Source organism: Lissotriton vulgaris, chromosome 10 (genome assembly GCF_964263255.1).
Source record: "Lissotriton vulgaris chromosome 10, aLisVul1.2, whole genome shotgun sequence".
Taxonomy (NCBI): Eukaryota; Metazoa; Chordata; class Amphibia; order Caudata; family Salamandridae; genus Lissotriton; species Lissotriton vulgaris.
In genome coordinates, this window is record NC_141698.1 from 10,218,698 (window position 1) to 10,234,216 (window position 15,519).

The following is a 15,519-nucleotide window of genomic DNA, read 5'->3' on the forward strand; positions in this document are numbered from 1 at the left end:
TGAGGTCCATCTACCCTGGGGATTACTGGTGTGGGTGGGGTCCACCTACCCCGGGGATTACTGGTGTAACTGAGGTCCCATCTACCCTGGGATTACTGGCATGACTGAGGCCCACCTAGCCTTGGGATTACTAGTAATAATAATAATAATAAAGTAGTTTATAAAGCGCCTGGTTACTCCATCCCGGCGTGTCCCCGTGCTGTGGAGAGACATTTCAGGCAGCATTAACACCTCCCCCGCCCACACCTTAGCTTTATAAGTTGTACAGGTGAGTTTTGAGCAGACTTCTGAATTTGGCCTCCGATCTTTCTAGTCTGAGGCACATCGGGAGTCTGTTCCAGCTTAGAGCCGCTACGACTCCAAAAGATCGACCTCCCACTTTAGCTCTTTTTACACAGGGATTCGTCAGCTGGCCCGTCCCTTCTGAGCGTAAAGCTCTACTCGGCTCATACCTATGTATCAGGATTTGGAGATAGGAAGGCGCATTATGCCATAATATCCAATGGCATATTAGGAGAGATTTATACATGACCCTCTTCTTGACTGGTAGCCAGTGTAGAGCCAGCCGCAAGAGCAAGCTTAGAGGTTGCTCTTTTTGGGAGTCTCAGGACTAGTCGAGCGGCCGCATTTTGAAGAACTTGCAGATGTCCCAGACTTTTTTTTGTAGCACCTAAAAACAGGACATTCCCGTAATCCATACGGGACGTCACGAGTGCCTGGGTCATGGTGCGTCGAGCTTCAAGAGGAAGTAGATCTAAGGTGTGATTAAGTGTTTTTAGCACCCCAAAGCACTTTCCCACTAGGCGACGAATGTGGCCCTCGTAGGATAGTGTGGGATCAACCCATATCCCCAGATTCTTTGCCTCCTTACAGGGAGTGGGAGTGGGACCCAAGCAGGGTGGCCACCAATCCGCTGTCCAGCTGAGGTTAACCCCACCAACCACCAGCACCTCAGTCTTGGCGCCATTTAACTTCAACCAGTGCGAGTTCATCCATGAGGCCAAGGCCTGCATGCAGGCCTTAAAGTTGGATGCCGCAGTTGGTGGTGCTTGAGACAGGGAGATCAGCAGTTGGGTGTGGTCGGCGTAGGAAACTAACTCCACTCTATATGCTTGCACCACTTCGGCTAGGGGGGCCATGTATAAATTAAATAGAGTTGGACTCAGGGCAGAGCCCTGAGGCATCCCCTGTTCCAACGCCACCTCTGTGGATCGAAAAGAGCCCCGTTGAACCTGAAAGCTTCGGCCCGTAAGGAAGGATTTCAGCCACCCCAGTGCAGAACCTGTGACACCACCTCTGTTTAGACACTGCAGCAAGATGGAATGAGCTACAGTGTCAAACGCCGCACTGAGGTCTAACTTCACCAGCGCCATGGTGTGTCCGGCATCCGCCCCTCGTCTTAGGGTCTGAGTAGCTCTCAGAAGGGCTGTCTCAGTCGAGAATCCTGACCGGAACCCGATTGGGAGGAGTGCAGGATGTTAGCCTTCTCTAAGTGTGCCATCAGTTGAGAGTTTGCCACTTTCTCAGCAACCTTGGCTAAGTATGGTAGCAGCGAGATTGGCCTAAGGTTCTCAAGTACTTCATGGCTCACATTAGGTTTCTTCTTTATAGGAAGAACTACTGCTTTCTTCCAGTCTCCCGGAAGCGTTTGGGAGACAAACTAAGTCTGAAGTACATGCCTGATGTAAGGTTCCAGACCAGCAGGCTCTCTCCCAACACCTTAGGGGGGGCAGGGTCACGAGGAGAGCCCGACTTAACCCCCTGACAGATTCTACGTAGCACCTCCGGGGGCGGGACCATAAAGTACTCCAGGCAGCTTTCCGTATTGCTTACCCCGGTCACTTCCTCAAAACATAACCCACTTTCTGTGTTTTTTTAAAAGGAAGCGTAAATATCCCTGACCTTCCCTGCAAAGTATTCTGCTACTCTGTTGGACTCCGCCACCGAGTCATTGTCTGGGGCATTAGAGCTCGCCACCAAAGAAATCTCTTTAAAAAATCTTAAAGAGTTCTTTCGAGGAGTTCTCTGCCTCCCCAATACGATTTTTATAATGGGTGGCTTTAGCTCCTCGCACCATAGCTTGGTACTTCCTCTGTGCCTCCCTATAGTTTCTCTTCATTTGTGGGCAGAAGTCCACTCGCCGTCTGCAGATCGGGCGTAAACCAAGGAGCTGACTTATTGCCTCTGCTACCGGCCTTAGATAAACACAGCGGGGCCACTGCGTTGAGGGCACTAAGAATGCGTTCCTCTAGCTTTTTATTCGCACATTCACTGTCAGCGCCCCCCGGCGGGCCCCCTTCCTGCAGCAGTTTGCTAAAGGTGACTTGTGAAAAGTGCTTCCATTTGCGACGGGGTAGCTCTTATTCTCCCCTCTTTGTGTGTCTACCGCTAAGATGTTTATATTAAAGGGAACTAAATAGTGATCCGACCAAGGCACAGGAAGGGGAGTATCCGCCACCACTCCGTCCCAACTTGCAAACACCGGATCCAGTAGATGGCCATGCTTATGGGTAGGAGTCGTATTTTTCAATTCCAATTGCAATGCCTGCTGCTCTTGCCTTAAATCTATGGCCTCCTTGAGCCGTTCATCCTCAAGATGTATGGAAAGGTCTCCTAACACCAGAAGCCTGCTCCTCCTGATAGCTAAATGAGCGATACCCTCCATCAGACTTGTTCTAAAATCTCTTAGCCCTCCTGGGGGTCTACATACAAGGATCCCAGAAACAGAATACGGAGGGCCTAATTTCAGGTTAAAATGTCCTGCCTCGCAGCTATCTATTTTTAGGGGCTCCAGAGTACATTCAAGCGGAGCCTTGATAACTATGGCAATCCCCCCACCCCTCCCCCCGCGCCTATCTATTTTGGCTATGGTGTAGCTTGGCGGGATAGCTTCTATAATGTCCGGGTCAGAGTTCTCCCCCAACCAAGTCTCCGTTAGGAAGAGAACATCCAGTTTCCCATCCAGAAGGAGATCCCAAATCTGATTACTATGCTTGCTGAGCGATCTACAATTCCGCAAGCCTCCCTGGAATCTCTTAGTGCCTATCCCACTAGCCGGCTCCCTCCTGCCCTTAAAGGAGCAATGTAAGCAGTCTCAGAGTGGTAATGCCTCCATGGAGTGCCAACATGTCTCCGCCATGGGTGGACGTAGACGTAGCAGTTCCTGTCTCCCATAGTAAATGGGAATCCGCTTAACATGGACAGGGGTCGTGGCCCCAAGCCCCTTGTGACTGATGTCCACTTACCCTGGGATTACTGGTGTAACTGAGGTCCCATCTTCCCTGGGATTACTGGTGCGACTGAGGTCCCGCCTACCCTGGGGATTACTGGAGTGATGGAGGTCCCATCTACCCTGGGATTACTGGTGTGCGTGGGGTCCAGCTACCCTGGGATTACTAGTGGAGTTGAGGCCCAGCTACCCTTTGGATTACTGGTGTAACTGAGGTCCATTGCATTTTGCTGTTTCTGTGTGCGCTGGACAATGCAGTAACCTAGAAACAGCAAAAACAAAGAGAAATGAAGCATTTTTCCTCATTTCGCATGGTTAAGCTCCAGGATTTCCCTGGTCTTAATTTTGGCGCTGCCTCGTATTTACGCGGCCCTTGTAAATATGAAATATGAGGCAACATCAAAATCAATGGGTGTTGCGGTGAAACGCCCATTGCAACACCCATTGCCCTCCCCTTTCAAGCTCTGTGTAGCGTGAAAGGGTGACTTATTTACAAGGCAGCGTTAAGCCACGTTAAGTGTAAATATACCCCTGTGTGTGAGTGTTACACGGGGTGCTAGGTTACTAGGAGTCTTATCCAGGGCTGAAACACCCTAACACCCCAGCTGCTTCTGGCAGGGTGTCTCACCCAGGGGACAAGGCCCGGGCAGTGTCATCACTGCCTTGGGTGGTTCACTGGGTTGCTCTGGCACAGGTGGGTAGACCCCCTGCCTCCAGGCCTGGCATCTCACCTGCGGGGCTCCGTAGATGTACAGCACGAGGGGCTCGTTCTCGGGCACCACCAGCCAGCCCTTGTGCCAACCCTTGCCACCTCGCTCCATGTAATGCATGAAACTGCAGATCACACTGTTCTCTGCCACCACCGAGGCCTGCTTCTGTGGGAGAGAGAGAGAAAGGGTTCAGTGAGAGAGGGGTTCACTCAGGGAGATGTTCATAGAGAGAGACGGTTGAAGAGAGAGGGGTTCACTCAGGGAGAGGTTTTTATAGCGATGGGTTAGCTCATTCACTCATGGAGAGATTCATAAAGAGAGATGGTTGATTTAGACTGGGGGTTCAGTCAGGGAGCGGTTCATAGAGAGAGGCGGTTCAAGGAGAGAGGAGTTCATAGAGAGAGAGAGTTGAGGGCTGGGGAGACTTCCTTCCCTCTGCCCTCAGTGGCTTTTGGGGGGCTCCTGCCAGGCGCTCTCCACACAGACTCGGACTTCAGTAGAAAGCCCAGGGTGGGGGGGGGGGTCTCACCTCGAGGATGGAGCGCCTCCTCTGGGGCGCCTGGTGGTGCAGCACCGGGCTGTCGCCATGCAGCGCTGTGTAGCAGTCGGTGCACACCCGGTTGGTGCGATTGTTGTCATACACCAGCCGCGCCCGGAATTCGGAGCACTTCCCACACACCACCTGCAAGAGACAGCACAGCTTTAGGGGCTCTCATGGGCTGTTTGTGTGTGTGTGTGTCGGGGGTAAAAGCCCCTGCCCAGCTGTGGCCCTCACTTGCCCCCTGGATACAACCCCCAGGTCCAGATGTGATCCATACTCTCATGCCCTGTGGTTACAAACCCCTGCCCAGCTGTGGTCCGTACTAACATACCCTCTGGATACAAGCCCCACTGCCCAGCTGTGGGCCTTTCTAACATACCCTCTGGATACAAGCCCCAGTGTCCAGCTGTGGGACTTACTAACATACCCTCTGGATACAAGCCCCACTGTCCAGCTGTGGGCCTTACTAACATACCCTCTGGATACAAGCCCCACTGTCCAGCTGTGGGCCTTACTAACATACCCTCTGGATACAAGCCACCCTGCCCAGCTGTGGTCTTTACTACCATACCCTCTGGATCAAAGCCCCCTTGCCCAGCTGTGGGCCTTACTAACATACCCTCTGGATACAAGCCCCACTGTCAAGCTGTGGTCCTTACTAACATAACCTCTGGATACAAGCCACCCTGCCCAGCTGTGGTCCTTACTAACATAACCTCTGGATACAAGCCACCCTGCCCAGCTGTGGTCCTTACTAACATACCCTCTGGATACACTCCCCCCTGCCCAGATGTGGTCCTTACTAACATACCCTCTGGATACAAGCCCCCATGCCCAGTTGTGGTCCTTACTAACATACCCTCTGGATACAAGCCCTCCTGCCCAGCTGTGGTCCTTACTAACATACCCTCTGGATACACGCCCCCCTGCCCAGATGTGGTCCTTACTAACATACCCTCTGGATACAAGCCCCCATGCCCAGTTGTGATCCTTACTAACATACCTTCCAGACACAAGCCCCCCTGCACAGCTGTGGTCCTTACTAACATACCCTCTGGATACAAGCCCCCATGCCCAGCTGTGATCCTTACTAACATACCCTCTGGATACAAGCCCCCATGCCCAGCTGTGGTCCTTACTAACATACCCTCTAGATACAAGCCCCCCTGCCCAGCGGTGGTCCTTACTAACATATCCTCTGGATACAAGCCCCCAGCCCAGCTGTGGTCTTTACTAACATACCCTCTGGATACAAGCCCCCCAGCCCAGCTGTGGTCTTTACTAACATACCCTCTAGATACAAGCCCCCCAGCCCAGCTGTGGTCTTTACTAACATACCCTCTGGATACAAGCCCCCCTGCCCAGCTATGGTCTTTACTAATATACCCTCCAGATACAACCCACTGGCCCACCTGTGGTACTCACACACCCCTGTATTCAAACTCCCTGTCCAGCTGTGGCCCTTACTCATGTACCCGGAATACAAACCCCTGGCCCAGCCGTGGGCCTTACATGCCCTCTGGATTGAAACGCCGTACCCAGCTGTGGTCCATACTCCCATACCCCTGCATACAACCCCCTGATCCAGCCGTGGTCCCGACTCACAATCCCTCTGCATACAGACCCCCTGCTCAGCTGTGGCCCTTTTGGACCTGCCCACACTCCTTGGTAGGAATTCTGGCTACAAACATCTAGCCTTCCACGCCCCTTACATTAACGGAGGCCTCTGTGTCTGGCATGTGTCCAGAAGTTACAAACACCAGCCCAACTGAGACTGCTACTTCCATATATTCAGAGGAGTCAGGAGCAAGAATACCCCCCCCATGGCCCTTGTCTGCATGTTCTTCGGCCGCTCTGCCTAGGGTCTTCCCTTCCGTGCTGTCGCTCATACCCACATGTCTGCAGGTCTCTGTGGCCTGGGTCTGCCCCTCCGCGCTGTCACTCATACTAACATGTCCACAGGCCTCTGTGGCCTGTGTCTGCCCCTCTGCGCTGTCGCTCATACTAACATGTCCACAGGCCTCTGTGGCCTGGGTCTGCCCCTCTGCGCTGTCGCTCATACTAACATGTCCGCAGGCCTCTGTGGCCAGGATCTCCCCCTCCGCGCTGTCGCTCATACTAACATGTGCACAGGCCTCTGTAGTCTGGTTCTGCCCCTCCACGCTGTCGCTCATACTAACATGTCCACAGGCCTCTGTGCTGTGGCCGGGGTCTGCCCCTCCGGGCTGTCGCTCATACGAACATGTCCGCAGGCCTCTGTGGCCAGGCCCTTCTCCTCCGCGCTGTCGCTCATACTCACATGTCCGCAGGCCTCTGTGGCCAGGCCCTGCCCCTCCGGGCTGTCGCTCATACGAACATGTCCACAGGCCTCTGTGGCCTGGGTCTGCCCCTCCGGGCTGTTGCTCATACGAACATGTCCACAGGCCTCTGTGGCCTGGGTCTGCCCCTCCGCGCTGTCGCTCATACTCACATGTCCGCACGCCTTGCAGTGGTGCCTGCGTTTGGTGATGGAGTTGAACGGTTCGCGGCACCGCATGCACATCGTCACCTCCTTCTCCCGGATGGGCGTGGGGGCTCGTTTACCCAGATCCGTGTTCTGAGTGGAAACAGAGTAGGGTAAGAGGCAAGAAGCAATCTTTTTAAACTTAAGCCCAGTTACAAGATGATTTTACAAGCTGGCACAGGGGCGGTGGCTTCTCCGTGTGAATGTTTCACCAGAAAATAGTGGGGACTGAATGAGCATTGACCTGTGAAGGATGAATTCATCATGACAGGGCCTAAAGCCCACACAGCGATGAAGCGGCGACAGTGTGTCGCAGGAAATTAAGATGCGTCTTAATGTAGATTTTAAAATGTCAATTGAATGAAGTGTCATTAACTGTACTAATGTATTCAGAATCAGGTGCTCTCAACAGTCAGGTATGCAAATAAGGTGAAGGAAATGGCTCTGGGAACACCAGGGGCCCTGTTATCACCCACACTGAGACTCTTGTTTCAAATGTTTCCTCCTGTCTTTTGTCCACAGGTATCCTGGGATTGACATTGCCTGCCTCTGTACAATGTATCTCCCTGGTTTTATCCTAACTGTATCCTCCCCCCACAAAGTCCCTTGTTTACCTCCTATCTATCCTGTAAAGCGCTCTGATACCCTCACGGGTCTGGTTTGCGCTCTATAAAACTCTAAATAAAAATAGATAAATAAATTACAGATAGGGTGCCCTTTTCCTTTTTGTGGCACGGCGCCGGCACCGCATTCAAGAGAAATATGTGGCAACTGCTTAAAAAGATGCTCTGTGCAGGTGGCATCCCGCCCGCCCTTCCAAGGGGGGGTAGAGATTGCCTTGCAGACGGGTCCAGTGAGTGACTGCACCCCCTGTAAGGGGATGTCTGAGAAGGGTCCCTCCAGAGGGCTGCCTTCAGGAGGCGAGCTGAAAGCACCCCACATTTTTGTGGCACACTTTCAGTGCCCCTCTGATGGGCATGTTTGCCTCAGTGCCCGCGTCGGTAATACAGCGTGGGCGCAGAGGCAAAAAGATTCCCTCATTTGCATGGGGCCACACCCCCATGCACATGTGTGAACGTTCTTTAACTACAGCGCTGGCGCTACATGTGCACCAGCGCTATCTATATTAAAGAAGGGCCGAACACGAGTTTACGGCCCCTTCTGTAACACCAAAGTGCCCCGGGCTGGGCAAAGATGGCACACTCAGCCTGCGTGCCCTCGGGGCACTTCTGTAATACCAAAGTGCCCCAGGGACGCACAAAGCGGCCACACATGCCCGGTGTGCTCCTGTGGCACTTCTGTAATACGGCTCCAGGTGTGCACGTAGTGAATGGAGTCGAAGGGGACGATGTATTACGTGACCAAGGTGCCACGGACCATGGGAAGACGGGGGCTGTGCTGGAGGTGAAGTTGTGAAGCTAGTTACAGGCGTACCAGACATGGTCCGAACACATTGGTTAATGACGCTACATGCTTTACATTGTTTGCATATTTTGTACCTTTTAATAGTTTCAAAAAGAGAATTATGAATATAATGTAAGGAGGAGAAAAACATGTGGGGTTTAAAATGCATTGGGTCTATTATCTGTCTGTCTGTCTGGTCTGTCTGTCTGTCTGTCTGTCTATCTATCTATCTATCTGTCTCTGTCTGTCTGTCTGTCTATCTATCTATCTATCTATCTATCTACCTATCTATCTATCTATCTATCTATCTATCTATCTATCTATCTATCTATCTATCTATCTATCTATCTATCTATCTATCTATCTATCTATCTATCGCCCTCAATCTATCTTTCAATCTATCTATCTATCTATCTATCTATCTATCTATCTATCTATCTATCTATCTATCTATCTATCTATCTATCTATCTATCTATCTATCTATCTATCTATCTATCTATCTATCTATCTAGCTACAATCTTGAAATTACTTATAATGGAAGTTGGTAACCAATGAATGATGCCACAACAGAATGAACTGAGTATGGAAGCATTTACACATTAACAAATAATAATACTTAACATTTTCTGAACGAAACAAAATTATGTTTTTGCTGTTCATGATGGCGTTTGCAGGGACTGAAAGGAAGGCCTGTAGCGCAGAACTCCGGGTAATCTGCCCAAAGACTTACCATGAGCTGCACTAATTCTCCAGCCCAGCCTTTGATTTCACACCATCATCAGCCCTCCTCGTCTGCCCCAAGCATTGCTTTTAAGCAATTCCATTACTGGGTTTGGCCTCAGAGCCCGTGGGAAGTAGTTCCATAAATCTATTTATCTCTTAAGAAAATAGTCCTTGTTTTCAACCTGCGTCCTCGGTACGTGGTAGCTCCCAGCGCCTTGTTCTTGAAACCCCAAAACCGGTCCTAGGATGCTTGTTTCCAGTCCAGGGAGGACCTAACTTGGCAGTTTTGGGCTGGACTGTTCCGATGAGGCACTGGGTGAAGACTGACTTGCATATGGCTGGGTTCAAACTGGAATGGCATGGTGAGCAAAAAACTATGGGTTTATGCCCAGAGCTCTGTACTGGAATGAATGTATGACATTGTTCTGCATTCTGTCCATCAATTGTTCTATTTGCATTTGTTCTAGAGCCTGGTCGCCACTGGAATATCCCCAGAGGTCTTTAAAACTCTGTCTCAGCTGTCCACCTCTGCCTTCCATACTGTGCAGATTTAAGTCTTTGAGTATTAATAATATTTCTGATGAAGACCTCCCTGGTGCCATCTGTGCTGCTGTCCCTCTTCGAATGTATGTACTCTGTGTGTATCCATCTAGAGAAGTGGCGTGCCCAACACAACACAGCACTGCAGATCCGGCCTCCATAAAAAGACAATACCACAGATCTGGCCTCCAGAACAGGACACACTTCTACAGGCGAGGCGTGAAGGACTGGGAACAGTGCTCAGATGTGGCCTCGCTAGTGATGTGTGCACTGGGGGCTCTCCTTCGTGCCTCTCCCTCGCTTGCTCTGGTTTGAATCATTTGAAGTGAGAGCAGCCCTCTGAAGAGACAGACGGGCACATTCCAATACAAACAGGACCCTGTGTCAGTGCCCAATTTGTAACAAAATAAGGCCCTCATCAGGAGACCACTGCAACTTGCACCCCCCATTGCCCCTGGCAGTGCTGCCAGTGACTGCGCGAATGCAACTATTAACATCAGAGTCCTACAAGTGACAATTCAGACTATTCCAGGCCCTCAAAGCTATAAGACTAGTGGCCAGCAATATATATTGAACTAATGAACAACTGTTGTTTTGGTCCTCTCCAAATTAGACAAACAGCTCCACCTTGTGGCAGGCTGTCATAAGTGCCGGTATTGACAAACAAGTGCCAGTGCCGAGCACCGGAAACCTCTGGCTCAAATTAAGCACTGCCCTGTGCAATTAAAAGCAATAGATACGATGGACCGGACCACATCAGTCGCTGAGCACCACATCAGTCACCGTGAGGACCACAGCGCTATGAGGACTGGTCTTCGTAGCATGTTTAAGTAGTTTGGAGTGAGTGTTTCAAAAACCTAAAAACCTAAAAGCACAGATATATTTGCATTGGTCCACTGTCTAACTTCCCCATTATCACCAAGAGCCTGGAGTTAGACTCGTAAAGACATATTGTGGGATGTGCTCGGAGGAAGAGAGTGAGGGCCACAGTGTGTGTGTATGCACATGTGTGTGTGTGCGTAAGTCAGTCCTGGGGCAGTCAGTGGTTACTAAGCAGTTGTTGCCTTATACATCCCGGTTTTAACTCTTTCATTTACATACCTGTGACTAAAACAATTTCCCTCTTACAAGGTAAAATATCGACTGAATATTACGTTTTTCAAAATGTTAATTACCTTGTCATAGCTCCGGACGTTGGCCTGGACTGGTCCACCTCACGACCTTGAGAAGGTCGTGTGCCCACGAGCAGTGTGACCCTGGACACCAGCGGGCCGGCTTTAGCGCTGGTGGCGCCCGGTGCGACAATCATTTTTCAGGCCCCTATGACCACCTCCTCGGATTCTCCCGCTACCAACGGGCATAAGTGCCCCTCATCTCTCCAATCACAAGTTATTGCTAAACACAGCACCTCCCCCTGAGGTCGGCGCCCCCTCCACAGGTCAGCACCCTGTGCGGCTGCACCGGTCGCACTGCCCTAAAGCCGGCCCTGGGCACCAGTGGTAACCGGCAGAAGGCACACAGCACACTGCCCAGTGAGGTCTGATCTCCCAGGGGCCATGAAGCAAGCGCCTTGATGTACACCCTTGGCGCTTTCACTGTGGAGGGGAGGTGTGTCCCCTACTTCCAAGCCCCCCTCCTTCCTTTCCTGCACCCCTGTGCTTGCAGGGCGCCGCCACAGCTTGCTCACTGGCTGTCGCCTGTCTTGTGTCATCGTCAGTGACTGACTACTGGACTGGAGTCACACCCAAGAGAAGATGCACATGGCCACAAACGGTTGTGTAGCTTTCGGTTGTAACCTTTCATAATCCTGTATAAAGATGGTGGTCGTGAACGGTCATTCTCTGTCTGTGTCCAGCTTCAGACGGCGGCGACTGTCTGGGGGGCCCTCGGTGGGCTACAGTGCCTCGAAGGGGACGTTTGCACTTTCCCCCCAGGGCCGTTCCGCTTGTCACGGGTTAGAAGGTGCAAGGCCAGAGTTAGTGGCCACCAGGCATGTTGTCTGTGAAGTGAGTCGCCCCTACCCTCCTGCACAGGGCTCTCCACCGAGGAGTGACCTGAGCTGCCCTGCACTTCAAGAGACGTGCACGTCATGTCCCGGCTGGTGAAGGGCGGGTCGCTGTTTCTTCATTGCTGCGGTTGCACCCCCGACTCCACACAGGGCCAGCTCTAGGGCGGTGCGACAGGTGCCACCGCACCGGGTGCTGACTCTTCAGGTGGCACCCTGTTTGGAACTATTTTATGGTTTAAAAAGCACGCCCTGCCTCCTTCCTGGCCTCCGGCCATTTTCACACAATAAAAATGTCAAGATAACTTCGGTGATTAATGTTCTACCTGGAGAGATAAGAAGTTTTGTCTAGTGGAAGTTTTAACTCATTTTATGGTAGCACAGAGGGTTAATATGCCTGCTGCAAAGCATGTGTACAAAGTGCATACAGCTTAAATAGGTCAGTGCTTTAGTCAGAGAGATGCTTTTGTTACTAGCAGGGTAGATGTTAAAATCCTAACATGGAACAGTGAGCTAATAACTCTCATCAAAGAGCTGCATGCAAACTGCAAGGTATAGATTAGAGCTTTATGATTCTTTCCTCCGTCTTTCCTTATTCTAATGTTTCAATAAGAGTTCATTTCGGTAAAAAAAATCCTTATTATTAAATGTAACCCCCAACTATGGGGTTATGTTTTAAATTCTGAGTTTGCGCTCAAACTATACTGTCTACCAGTATGGATGACATGTGACTCACCCTGTAGTCTTCTGGCATATGTAACATTTGCTATACACTGATTTACACACATATGATCGATTGTCTCTGTGTAATGTGTGTGTGATGTAAAGTGCTCTGACACCCTACACAGGTATTGGTGGCGCTATATAACTAATTAAATACACCTGGGAGAGAGTGGTTATGGAGACTTTAGGGCAGAGGTCTTCAAACTTTTTGATGCCAGGACCCCCTTGTAAAACCTTTTTAGGCGTAAGGACCCCCTTCCGACAAAAGATTTTAGAAACTGGTACTCCTCATCATCAACAACTATCTACAACCATAAATGCGCCTGTTAGACCTCATCACATCCATCCATCCATCCATCCATCATTCATCCACCCACACTTCCACACATCCATCCATCCTTCACCCATCCACCCTTTCATCCTTCCTTCCATCCATACATCCATCATCCATCCATCCTTTCATCCTTCCATCCATGCATCCATCCTTTACCTATCCACCCGTCCATCCATCCACCCATTATTCATCCACCCGCCTTTTCACACATCCATCCATCATTCATCCATGCAACCTTTTATCCATCCATACATCCATCCACCCTTTCATCCTTCCATCCATACATCCATCCTTTACCTATCCACCCGTCCATCCATCTACCCACCTTTTCACACATCCATCCATCATTCATCCATGCAACCTTTTATCCATCCTTCATCCATCCACCCTTTTATCCATCCTTCATCCATCCACCCTTTCATCCTTCCATCCATACATCATTCATCCATTCTTTCATTATTCAATCCATACATCCATCCACCCTTTCATCCATACATCCATCCTTCATCCATCCACCCTTTCATCCATCCATCCATCCATCCTCCATCCACCTTTTCACACATCCATCCATCCTTCATCCATCCATCCACCCTTTCATCTTTACATCCATCCACTCATCTTTGCATCCATCCACTCATCTTTACATCCATCCACTCATCTTTACATCCATCCACTCATCATTCATCCACCCACCTTTTCACACATCCATCCTTTCATCCTTCCATCCATCCATCCTTCCTTCATCCTTCCTTGCTTCCATCCATACATCTACCCTTTCATCCTTCCATCCATCCTTCATTCATCCACCCTTTCATCCATCCATCCATCCTCAATCCACCTTTTCACACATCCATCCATTCTTCATCCATCCACCCTTTCATCTTTACATCCATCCACTCATCATTCATCCACCCACCTTTTCACACATCCATCCATCCTTTCATCCTTCCATCCATCCTTCATTCCATCCATACATCCATCCACCCACTCTTTCATCCTTCAATCCTTACATACATTCATCCTTCATCCATCCACCCTTTCATCCATCCATTCATCCTCCACCCACCCACCTTTTCACACATCTATCCATATATATATATATATATATATATATATATATATATATATATATATATATACACATACATACACATGTACACACACACACACATGTATGCATGTGAACAACCCGAATGACAGAGTGCGGGCAGCTAATGTGCGTTTTTATTTAACACTTTTTTTATGCACAAAATGCATCTTCCTGTCTAAAGCTACAAACATCATCAAATGCCAGTTTGGAATTCCGAACACAATTGCTGAAATTTCGCATAATTGTGCAAAGGAAATTAAGCAGACTTTGAACACCCCCAGTTATAATGCGGAGAGGCTTGCAAAAGGACCACACATGTTTCACTCACCCCTTTTGCAGGTAATGTCATGCAACAGACAATCCAAAGGATGATTGAAAGGTTTTCTCCATGTCTGTTTGTTTCAAACGAGTGTTGTCATTCTCACACAGAAATCCCAATTATCATGCGGGCGGGGTGGGGGGGGGGGGGCAAAAAATCACGGACAGCGGAGTGCTGGCAGGGGGAGGGTGGTGCGAAATCCATCCAAGGACAGCAGAATGCGGGCAGGGGTGTGCGAAAATGCACAGACAACGGAGTGCGAGGGGGGGTGGGACCCAGGAGAGGTGGCAGAAAGCAGGCGAGACCAGCAGCCACCATTCCACTGGTACACTAAGATACCTACAGGTTAAACTAGCGCTATATAAAACGTTACAAATTAAAATAAACTCCACAGCGAAGTCCATTGAACTCAAAGGGCTACAGCCTCCTCCCCCAGCCCCCCCAGCTCGTGTATGTGAGCCCTGCTGAAACAGCCTCAGGGACATATACAAAGGCACACCAGAGTACTTCACAGGTCTTCAAAAGACCTTTACTTGTTAATGAGGCTTTAATGTTTTTCACACCTTGGTGTGAATAAGGCCTCCGCCGTGAGCACCCTCAATCAGCCCGACGCCAGGAACTGCACTCTGACAGAATCGGCGACCCCCTTCCCAGGACTCCACGACCCCCCTGGGGGTCGCGCCCCACAGATTGAAGACCTCTGCTTTAGGGGGTCCGGTTGAAGGGTGGTAGTGAGGGAATCCGTGGGCGGCGTCCATGTGGGGCGCAAACAGACATTGTGGCACAGGGCGCCACCAGTGCTAAAGCCGCCCTGACTCCACATAAACAACTCTCTTCTCACATGTCCCATGAGTCAATCCTCAAACGAAACAAGATTTATAAAGAATATATTGCAATTGTCCCCTGGAGGGCAGTGCTGATCTACAAAACACCTTTTTAAGAATGACTTTTCATTTCAGTCACTAGAATTTATCAATGGTTTGCATCTGGGTCTACTGTTGAGTCACAAGCTGTGCCCACTCCTGCCCTCTAGTGTTGGGTCTGGAATATTACAAGTTGTATTTCACAAGACATTTAGTGTCGGTCTCACTATGACTTCCAGGACTGAGCTAGAGGCAGGGCCACTGGAATTATGGTTTAAGGGAGCACCAAATTATGCTGCAGGGTTGACAAAATTATGCGGCAAGAAAAGCCAAATTAGGTGGCATAATTATGCAATTGTTATATTATTAATTCATTATTTGTTCATTTTTACACAAGGTAATAATATCTGGCAAAAGATTTGACCTCGTTAGTACTGGTTTAACAAAAAACACAAACGGCAAATGGGGGATGACCAGTCAACCTTTGCGAAGGGCCTTCTACTGCACGTGAACACATTGTATTGTATTGTAT

General features: G+C 49.9%; 1 protein-coding gene across 3 annotated transcripts in view; it reads right to left on the reverse strand.

The window, feature by feature from the left end:
* Nucleotides 1-15,519, reverse strand: part of FGD1 (FYVE, RhoGEF and PH domain containing 1) — a 221,591-nt gene that overhangs the window by 7,010 nt on the left and 199,062 nt on the right. For all 3 annotated transcript variants that reach the window (XM_086940178.1, XM_086940179.1, XM_086940180.1), the window contains exons 15-17: nt 6,951-7,076; nt 4,469-4,621; nt 3,961-4,104 (exon numbers count right to left, since the gene is read on the reverse strand). In XM_086940178.1, coding sequence (XP_086796304.1) covers nt 3,961-4,104; nt 4,469-4,621; nt 6,951-7,076 — 423 coding nt within the window. The remainder of the gene's footprint in view (nt 1-3,960; nt 4,105-4,468; nt 4,622-6,950; nt 7,077-15,519) is intronic.